Here is a 10,696-nt window from a genome sequence, read left to right on the forward strand (position 1 = left end):
TTTAAATACCAAAACACCACAATAAATTGGCACTAGTATTTATGTATGTTAAAACTTACATAGACGTGCTGGTTTTATTTACTTTTTTTGTAAGTTTGAGATGAAATGTGTCCGAAAGTGACATAAAGGTATGCGAATTTACGAAACAGTCTTAGTTGGAAAATCTCAAATATGATTTCTAATTTGAACTTATCTTATTAAAAATCCACGTGCCTAGTTCACACACACACACGAAATAGTCTAGTATAATGTAGATACGAAATATACCGTGTGGTAAAAATTTCGAACTTCTTTTTATGTTAATTATATTAGAGATTAAAATATATTTTCAATTATTTTATGTCTATACATAGATTAAAAAGAAATAATTATAAAATACATGTTTATTTACATTATTATCCATAGTTTATTATTGCTGTCAAATTTGGCGGGAAAAAAAATGCAGACACATCCGCCATCTTGTATATTCCGTGTCAATAGATAAGATCAAAATTGTTTGTTGAATGCCTGCAGTAGATGATGTTCGTTCGTCCAAAATAGTTGTAAATTAAATCGCAGATATATTTATAATTTTACGTTTTAAATTGAAAGGTATTTGTAGACTAAGAAACGACATAGAAACGATCTGTTACGATCGTGAAACTTTAGTTAAATATGAGTGAGTACTATCTTTACACAATATTAGTGTTCTTGTAAACAGAAAATATGTTCCAACATTGTATTCCTCTTTTGGAATTATATTTTGTTTACCTAAATAAGATATTGACAGAAATTATTGCTCAAAATTATTACACAGTACAAGAGAATATAGCCATTTTTCAGTTGCAGTACTTGTGCAATGATACTGTATGTTGTGATTAATAAATATTTAATGAATACATAAAATATTAGTTTTATTTGCACTATGTGTAGATTATTTTCCTAAACATGACAAATATATTCATTTTGTCCTATTTTTGGTTGTTGTATGTAAGTTAAAAAACAGTAAAAAGAAAGAAAGTATTTCATCAAGTTTTCGTTTTAATTTTATAAAAATTCATAAAACTTTAATTATATATTACAATTATAAAAATAAAACAAATGTAAATATAACTTCATCAATATCAATTTTCACTATGAATCTAATCAGTTCCACGTTTTATTACCTACAAATTAGGAGATCAGATATTTTGTACATTGGATGGACTTTGCCTTTAAGGTTTTTTACAAAAAAGAAACTAGCGCTTGATAAGAACGCCGTCTCTTAAGAACTTTATGTTAAATATGTTTGAATTAATTTCTGTTATAATTTCAATACACAATTAGTTGTTATACAAAATATAAGCTTACAAAATAATTAGACTAACATTTTACACTTGAATTATTATTACATAAGACACATAAACTAAAACTCAATTGTCAAGTTACGTGCAGAGAGTGGCGCCACTGTATACCTATGAAATTGGGCAGACTAGTGGCAGAGTTACACTGCTAGTGCCAGGTGAAGACGCAGTGACAGAGGAGGAGATAGAGGGAGGCGACGAGGAGGTGGCCGATCATGACGGGGAAGCCGACGCGGAAGAATTGCAGGAAGGAGAAGCGGTAGCCGTGCTGCTCCGCCACGCCGGCGCACACAACGTTCGCGCTCGCGCCGATCAGCGTCCCGTTACCTGCAAACAACAACAACATACTTTGACTAGCAGACATCTTGCCTTCTTTATCCCAGACCAAACATCTCATTCTTGCTTACCTCCCAAGCAGGCACCGAAGAGCAAGGCCCAGATGAGCGGCGGCAGAGGCAGGTCGACGGCGGGGTTGGAGCCGATGGTCACCACCACGCGCACCATCATCGTCGTCAGCGGGATGTTGTCTACGAACGCGGAGATCATGCCCGACACCTGACACACATCCACATGTTACTATTACGTTTAATCTAAGTGCTATGCTTGAAGAGTTAATCCTCGGCCTCAATCCACTTGATATCAACTACGAACTAAAAGTTACCACCAATAAAAGAAGAAATAAGACAATATTTAACTTGTAACAAGTATGTAGTATTTGAATTTGTACCAGTGTGAAGTAGCACTCACCCACAGTATGAGCAGTATGGCGAGGGCGAGGCGCGCGCGGCCCTGCGCCTGCAGCACCACCTGCTGCAGCATCCCGCCCACGAACGAGATGAGGCCCAGCCGGGACAGCGCCTGCACGTCGCGGTCCTTACAATGATGGAGTTACTTCACAAGAGACGGGCCACAAACTCTATATGACATACCTCCATGAGTACGAAGAGCGCAGCAAAGAAGAGCAGAGTGGACCACTCGACCCTGTGCAGCACGGGCTCCAGGTCCGCGCGGTCCGCCAGCAGCAGCAGCAGGATGGCGCCCAGCAGCGCCGTCCAGCTCAGGGACACGCGGTCTGCGGACATATCGCTCTTGTTGTAACTAGACCATAGCTATCACTACGTTCAGTAGTAGACCGGACCACAAAATAAACGTCCTGGATAAATGTTGTTATAGGAAATCGCTTTTTTTAGATTTTCGTCCAACATGAATCTTTAATCTTGTCTTTTATCTGTCCGTCTTCCGAATGTCTTACATCCGTCTTGTAGTCGTGCTATTGGAAACAATTGTTACACAACTGAGCCGAAATTAAAAAAATATCAAAACAGATAACAGAATGTCACTAACTGAACTCTGGTACGGAGTGCAGGAAGAACACGACCACCACGAAGGCGATGGTCACCGATGCCTTCAGCAGCAGCGTCTTGTCCCTGATCTTGTACTACACAACGACACTATTATTGTTAACGTACTTATATGAAGAGAAAATGGAAATGTGTATGTTGGTTAAAATTAAATTGCAATACCTCAAAAAGATTAAAAATGAAAAAAGTTAGATAAATTTAAAATAAAACACGTCATGTTTGTCGAGACCTTATCCTTCAACTGCAGCAGAGTGGTGTGAAAGGTGTCCTCTGGGCAGGCCCTGCGGCTGGTGTGGCGCAGCTCCGCCTGCAGCTGGCGGTGCAGCTTGTCCACCTTCCGCTGCAGCCGCTCCCTCACCACCTGCACGTCCTTGCTCAGGTGCGGCAGAGACTCCGCCGCGCGCCGCCAGATAGATATCTGGTTGCGAAGGTCTACGGGATACTTACATCATTTATAATCATCTCGAATCATCACCAGTGTGGATACATTTACCTAAAGATGTCAGCTAAACAAACAATTTTCCAATTTGATATTAAAGGCTGAAAAGATTTGAACGCAATAATTTTTAGAAGTACCAAGCGGATTAGAATAATTCAGAGGTCTATTACTTATATAAGCTTTTTAATATCACGCCGGAACCTGTATGAGGTGACCAGAAAGGGAAAAATACATTATATCTGGAATACGGAGTACCAGGAACACATGACATGGCACAGTAAGTATGTGTGACCTTGTATGTGGCGAGGCTCCTTGAGGCGCAGACGCGAGGTGTCGCGGAACATGTAGCGCACCTGCAGCGAGGTCTGCGCGCACACCAACACGATGCCCAGCGCCATGTGCATTGTGAAGTTGCTGAAGTTGATGCCCTGTACACAATTTTATTAACTGAAGCTCGTACTGAAAGTCTGCAAGGACGAGATAAGTGAACGCGTGAACCAGTTATATTAAAAAAAATCGACGAGGAGACGAATCGCAGAAAGATGCCAAATTCTCTCTCCACTAATCTTACTAATATCATAAATGCGAATGTTCAGATTCAAATGTATGGATGGATGTTTGTTTGAAGATATTTCCGGAACGGCTAAACGGATCTTGATGAAATTTGACACAGATGTAGAATATAGTGTGGAAGAACACATAAGGTTTTTTTTAATTCCGTGCGGACGGAGTCGCGGGCGACAGCTAGTGTAGAACCAGTATTGAGTGAAGTGAACTCACGGCTTGTATGACGGCCTTGTTGGAGGCGACGATGACATTGGGCGGGTCGCCGACGGGCGTGGCGGTGCCGCCGATGTTACTGTAGATGGCCATCAGCATCAGGATCGGCACCGGGTCCAAGTCCATCACCTCGCATAGCCTGAACGCAATGTATGTTGATCATTCTAGTAGCATGACTCGTCGTCTACTGGCAGGAACGCCAGTCTACTCGGCTGGCAAAAGGCGACCTCTGAGGCCGTATGAGACGTGTTACCTGATGGTGACAGGCGACATGAGCAGCACGGTAGTGACGTTGTCGAGGAAGGTGGAGAAGACCGCGGTGAGGCCGCACAGCAGGAACACCAGCGACCACAAGCGGCCCCCTGTCACCTGACGTATTGCATAAACTAAATAATGCCTTTCTTTGTGTTAAGTATAAGTAAATATTAAATTATGAAAAATATTACCTCAAACGCAAATACAGCCAAGTAATCAAATATTCCGGTCTCCGCCATGATAGCGACGAGCAGCATCATGCTAAAGAGCAGCAGCAGCGTCTCCTCGTCCAGCCAGGAGATGATCTCCTGAAGCGAGGGCCGCTCGCCCACCAGGGCCAAGGCCGCTATCGACATTGTCGAAACTAAGATGGCGGCCATTGTGCGGTTTATTATCTGAAAAAAAAAACCATCGTAAGCTATTGAAAGAAGAATCAAAACTATGACTGCTTACTATTGGTAATTATGATTTGAGCCAAACCCCTTTTTTAGTAAACTTGCCTCAAATATAATGAGCACGTAAAGTCCGCACAACAACACACACGCATACACTACGCCCGCGGCTCCCAGCGAGTCCGGAGACCAGCTCAGCGCCAGCGCCACCGTCTTCTCTCCCGTGGTCTTCACGCGGAGAGCATAAGTGCTATTGGTCTGCTGCAAGTCAAACTTCCTCGATCTTTCTTCACCTGCATTGAAGTCTAGATCCTCGTCTTCTAAAAATATCGTCCAAGAATCTGGTGGCTGAAATGGAGTTGCACAAAATGATTGAGGAGATTACAACATGTTATATGCAAGTGTAGACGTCTTACTGTGGGTTGGTGGTTACTTGTAGAAAATAAAGCAAAGGAACCAGGAAAACCTCTTATTATTTGTAACTGGCGGGCGCTCGAAACTTTGTCAGGGCGGAATTAAAAAAAATGGCCTAAGTTACTCCCGCACACATCAGCTACGTTCCAGTAAAAGTCCCGCCAAAATGGATCCAATCTTTTTGGAGATTAGCCGGAACAAACGCGGATTTCATTTTTCCATATTACATACAGACACTCCAATTTTATTAGTAGAGAATAGATACCATTTGATCTTGCACCCCATTATTTGATGAATTCCACGTTTCCAGCCACACCACCATCTTCTCCCTGGTCTCCAGTTCACTGGAGTTCATCTTGATCTCTGCGTTCTCTGACAGGAAAGGTCCTGATACTTTGACTAGAATCGAGTTCGCTTCTAACGGGCCGATTGTGTAATCTGTAAAGTACACTCAACTTGTTTTCTCTGTTTTTTCTTATTTCCGCCATAAACCTGTCGAACTTTTACTATAAACTTTATGTAGTAGAAAAATAATAGAATAAAAAACGTGACTAAATTTTTTACATTCAGATAGATTCAGATTCTATATAAATAGACATTTTGTTCTTGCTTGATGCAAAAACATACTTTTAATTAGACCAGGTGAGACGGCCGTGTTCTTAAAGTATTCCTTCTTCTCGTTGCACGTCAGGAAGACAACAGTAAAGAACAGCCAGCAGCCCAGCAGCAACGTCATCTTCGTGTAGTATTTCGCATTCGATATCTGGAATTTATGTCATAAAAAAATTAAAAGAAATTGATTGTCACAAGGTGCTTAATAATCACGTTAATATAAAAAACGAGACAGTGAAGGCGACAAACAGACCTGTCGGTCTATATTTAGCTAAATAGATATATTTTTCTTTCAAAACATCGCTTATTTGTTAATAATTTTTCCTATATGTCGGCGGCTGCTATGTAAATAATCGTAACCCATAATGTTGTCCCTATCTCATGTTGCTTTTGTATGCAGCGCCATAAAAAGAAATAAAATTTAAACATTTGTCCTGTAAAAGTGTTAGAAACAAACGATGAATTTATCTAGAAACTGATATATGGTTTATAAACAAAATGAAATTATGAGCATTGTGAAATAATTTGTTGTACCATATTATACAGTTTAGAAATATTATTACCTTTGTCCGTAATTTGATGTCTGGTTGAATTGGTCTGAAAATAAAAGTAAACATTTTTAAAAAGGTAAAAAAAAATCAGCTTTATTGAGTTGGATACAATTAGAAACAATTTATATTTGCCTGATTGCTCTCTATTAATAATGCCTGTTAGGTTCCCTTTATAACACTTCTTTATAACCGAACGTAGCCTAAACTGCTTGAAGGATATTGGAGTATTCAACGATTTGTATTCTTTCCGGGAATTTTATACATAGATAAAGTCAATTTCTTTTTTATTTAATATCAATAATTAATATTACATACAGATTATCTGTGGTATCGTTGTTTCTAGACGCATCGGCTATAACATCCCCGTTCTTATTCTCCTCGATCTCGTCTCTCTCATCCAAGAGCGGTACCATGTGCAGACGCTTGGCTGTAACCTCCGCTACATTCTTGTCTTCCAGGTTGAATTTCGATTTATCTGGAAGAGGGTTAATTAATGCAGATTGATATACTAAAAACCAGTAGCACCACATCTCCACCGTTACCTAAATTTTAACGACAACAGTTTCCCGCGACGTCGTCCGCGCGAATAATTCTAGAAGCCTATGTGTTCTTCCAGACTATGTTCTACATCTGTGCCAATTTTCATCTAGATCCGTTGAGCCGTTCTGGGGATACCTTCAAACAAACATCCATCCATCCATCTAAACATACGCATATATCATATTATTAAGATAAGTATAGACAATTAAAAAATTATTACGAACTAGCCGTTTACAATTAATAGCAGTAGCAATTAGTAGTTTATAATGGAAAATAGTGGAATAGAGAATATCAGAATAGGGTCTTTCTCTTTACCCTAACTGCTACTCTAATGGTCAGGGTCGTCTTAACCATATTGAGCGCCTTGAAGCGAAATCAGTCTGGCGCCGATAAATGTGGTATGTCCATTGGCTGGCGCCCCTCAGGGACTCACACCCGGGTGCTCCCAGTCATCGTCCAAATTAACATTCCAAATAAAATAAAACACTTAAAAAATTTTGTCATCAGATAAGGAAGTGACGATGTTTTATACCAATACTTTAGTAATATTTTACCACATCCATTTTTGTAGTACATATGAGCAAATGTTACTTTGGATGATTTAATAATTTTTCGTAAGTTTAGTCCACGTTGAAATAACAAATACGAGTACATAAGCTGTTATAAATATCTTATTTGATTGAAAACCTTAATATGAAACGCTTCATATTAAGGTTTTATGTAATACTATATATCATATAATACTGTGTATCTTGTACCGATGACTGTTGAGTCACATTCACTATACATATATACTAGTTTACTTGTTATTTAGTATACACTTGTGACTATAGACTTCTACAAGGCTAGGTATTATCGTTTTCAGATATATAATTTACTGACATCTGGTGATGTAATTAGCAAGAATAAAACATAAGTGTGTATACGCTTTGACCATGTTTTTGATATCTTTCGTCAATGTTTTTAGGAGTAACGTGTGTTTGTATAAAACTGGAGGAGAAAGGAAAAAAAATACTCAAGAAATATCCAGAGATAAACGCGGCATTATCGAAAATATGATAACAATCTAGATAATTTCTGTTTAAATTTATCTAGAAAGATACGTTGTCTAACAAAGAAATTATTGTATATGAGTTAGTTAGGTTCCGGTTTTGGGAGGAGTTTTCAAGTGCGCTATAATCTTAAAAGAAACGAAATACTTTCTTACAAGTCTTTGAAGCATTCTATTACTTAAATGGACAAATTTTAAAACGTACTAGAGGTTCAAATTGGTATTATTAAATTCAAACTTTATAACGTCTGGTATGTATGCCGGGTTGCATCCTGTCCCTGCATCTCTTTACGTCCCACAGATACCTAAAATTATATCGTCTAGTGCAACCCGCAATGAACTCTGAACTGACTCGGTTTATTCATAGACGTACCAGACTCATCATAGAGCTTCCTGAACTTGTCGAGGTCGGGGTCGTTCTTGATTTCGTCCGGCAGGGTGAGCCATAGCTGCAGGCTTTGCGGGGTGACATCACCGCATGACACCAGCGAGTACGTGCTGCGGTTCAGCTCGCGTTCCGTCTCCTTGCCTTCGCCGCTCCTGCTCCCGCCCCGCAGCGCCCGCCACAGTCTCTCCATCGTGAAGAGCCCTCAAAGCTTAGATTAAATCTGTGAACAGTGAAAATAATTTGAATAATTAGATTTACATGTTACTATACTACACCTGGTTAAACATCTCTCGGTGCATTTAAAACATCAGATTAGCAAATACTAAAGAAAGACGACGACAACAGAAATCATAATCGTATACGTACCTTAAAATGTAAATATGGAATAATTATGTGTAAAAATGTATTTAATAAAGTTTTAATATGACGCAATTATTTGCATTCGAGAAAAATGACAATACATTTTAGCGATGCGACATAGTAATGCAACTGTAAGTTTGTAAGCTATGAAAAATTTATCAAGGAAAAATTAAAGCGTACCAAACAGAGATGTTCACAGTAACAATAGCGGTTGAGCTCTGCTTTATGGCAGATGCCGGCAAGGCTTTTACATTGGTCACATACTGTACCTATCCGTAACAGAATTTAACTGGATTCAACATGTGTCATTTGTCGCAGCTACCTTGCGATAATTATTATGACAAAATGTAATCCACGTGTTGCATTGTGTTATACAAGGCTTTTGCTTGTCACTTCTTCCGCGTGAACGTAGAGCATAAGTAATGATCATGATAATATGATTTTTAATCTAGTCTCTAATCTCTGCCAGTCGCTTACTATATTTAATTCAGTTCTTTAAAGATAATTACGTTGTGTGGTAGCAACGTACCTTTTTTTGCAATCTCTTTTGTACTGTTTTTCGGGTATAGTGGACTGGGTGCTTTATCAAATTATCTGTTATAATTGATTATATTTCGGTGTTACGCTCCTTATATTTAACCAAGTAGAAGACATCATGGACATATTTGGAAAGGCTAAAATCTAACATCATGCGGTTTCTTTGTTTGCTTAGTCAACAAGCGTGCACAAAACTTTAATTTGACACTCCATAACGATAGGAATAAATAAAACATTACGTCATTAACAGGGAACCTGTCGTCAGTTAGTTTTCGAGAATTTGAAGTTATCTGTGTGATGAACGACGGTAGCAAATGAGCCAACGATGGCTGATATAAACACTTAGGTAACCGGGGCCGTCTTTCCGATTTTTCTCGCCCGGTTGCGACAGTTAGTCTGGCATTCCTAGAAGTAGTACGTCTATGGACCGGCGCAATCCACAGGAGCCAGCCTCCGGACGCCCACGCCCTCGGAAAAGACGACTCTGACCGCCACATGCAAAAGAGTTCATTTAAATCGATTCAGTAGTGTTCGCATCCAAACTAGACAGACAGTTACTTACACATTTATAATGTTAGTAAGAATTTTGTCGACACAAAATACCTTTTAATTATTTTCAAAGAAAAAAAATAATTAAGTATGGTTAATTGAGGTCTTCTTCTATCTAGGTAGTACATTTGTTTGTGTGTTGATTCTCGCAATTATGACGTAAATTATAAAGTGCAATAAAACTTAATTATTTGCAAAAATAACGAAAGATAAAAGCCTTCGTTTTTTATTGCAATAACACATTATTAAGATAAATATATTTTCAGTGATAACAAAATATTATTTTTAAGAGGAATATCTCTATTTCAAAATTAACAAACGTAGACCCAAATACTGACGGCGAAAAAAACGAGGTGGCAGCCCTACAGCACATCTAATGTTTACGAAGGTCGGTTGTTATGCTATGAAGCAAGCTTTATTTAATTATGCACACATTCGCTTATTACAACGAACTGTGCCTATGAAAACTTCTCATTTACTTTTTATATTAGAATAATAATACTTAAAAATAATAATTAAGAAAGTAAGAAACAACCGCATTCGATATATACGACCTTTATATAAAGACGAGCATTAAACACGTTATTTATAAAAGACCGTGAGACCGCGAGCTATGTTGCTATGGTAATAATGTTTCATTTGCTAAACCTTTTCGCGCCAAGAAACAACGATAAATAAACCTGTCAAGGCGATAAATAAAACGTTTCCATTGCTTTGATACATATTGTTGTCACTGTTCAATTAAAGAGAATATAAGGGATGACAATATGTCAATACAAGTGTCACGGGTCTTGGCAATAACACTGTCGCCAGTATTCTCGCTCGTACATTGAATCAAATAAAATATCTACCTATATTTACCAACAAACTAACGTTTCCTTGACATTCTTCTTGTAGTCAATAAGAAACATTAATCACATTTTTATTACTAATAAACTTCTATTATATAATACACGTTCACGTATTTATTTATAAAACTTATTAAATATATTCTGTGACACAAACAAAACACATTACGAAGAGCGCGGTAAAGCCGCAACTGATATAGATAATAAAATGCAAAACATTGCGATTGCGAACGAATGCAGTAATAACAAGAGTGTTGCCATGTCAAATTTTGAAAAAATTCCAAGATAGAAAAATAT

General features: G+C 38.4%; 1 protein-coding gene across 4 annotated transcripts; it reads right to left on the reverse strand.

Moving 5' to 3' along the window:
• Positions 1-1,470: 1,470 nt before the first annotated feature.
• Positions 1,471-10,579, reverse strand: LOC106716382 (P protein). 4 transcript variants are annotated; one of them, XM_014509915.2, is made up of 17 exons: positions 10,425-10,579; positions 8,091-8,325; positions 6,442-6,601; positions 6,139-6,172; positions 5,591-5,726; positions 5,229-5,401; positions 4,658-4,897; positions 4,349-4,552; positions 4,156-4,271; positions 3,903-4,041; positions 3,415-3,550; positions 2,913-3,115; positions 2,667-2,760; positions 2,252-2,394; positions 2,070-2,180; positions 1,730-1,877; positions 1,471-1,649 (listed from the first exon to the last, which is right to left on the reverse strand). In XM_014509915.2, exons 2-17 carry the CDS (start codon positions 8,293-8,295, stop codon positions 1,471-1,473), a joined length of 2,421 nt encoding a protein of 806 aa, XP_014365401.2. In that variant the 5' UTR covers positions 8,296-8,325; positions 10,425-10,579. The 4 variants fall into 4 exon arrangements, with proteins under 4 accessions (XP_014365401.2, XP_014365385.2, XP_045538665.1 ...); XM_014509899.2 differs by having other exon boundaries at positions 10,413-10,579; XM_045682709.1 differs by having other exon boundaries at positions 10,403-10,579.
• Positions 10,580-10,696: the final 117 nt, after the last annotated feature.

Source organism: Papilio machaon, chromosome 19 (genome assembly GCF_912999745.1).
Source record: "Papilio machaon chromosome 19, ilPapMach1.1, whole genome shotgun sequence".
NCBI classification, from domain to species: Eukaryota; Metazoa; Arthropoda; class Insecta; order Lepidoptera; family Papilionidae; genus Papilio; species Papilio machaon.

What these genes read in the sequence shown, in the direction of transcription:
- LOC106716382 (XM_014509915.2), bottom strand. Translation starts at nt 8,295, where the DNA reads ATGGAGAGACTGTGGCGGGCGCTGCGGGGCGGGAGCAGGAGCGGCGAA. An exon ending in TGGCTGTATTTGCGTTTGAG is followed by an intron (nt 4,272 to 4,348) that starts GTAATATTTTTC and finishes GCAATACGTCAG; the next exon opens with GTGACAGGGGGCCGCTTGTG. An exon ending in CGCTCTTCGTACTCATGGAG is followed by an intron (nt 2,181 to 2,251) that starts GTATGTCATATA and finishes CGCGACGTGCAG; the next exon opens with GCGCTGTCCCGGCTGGGCCT.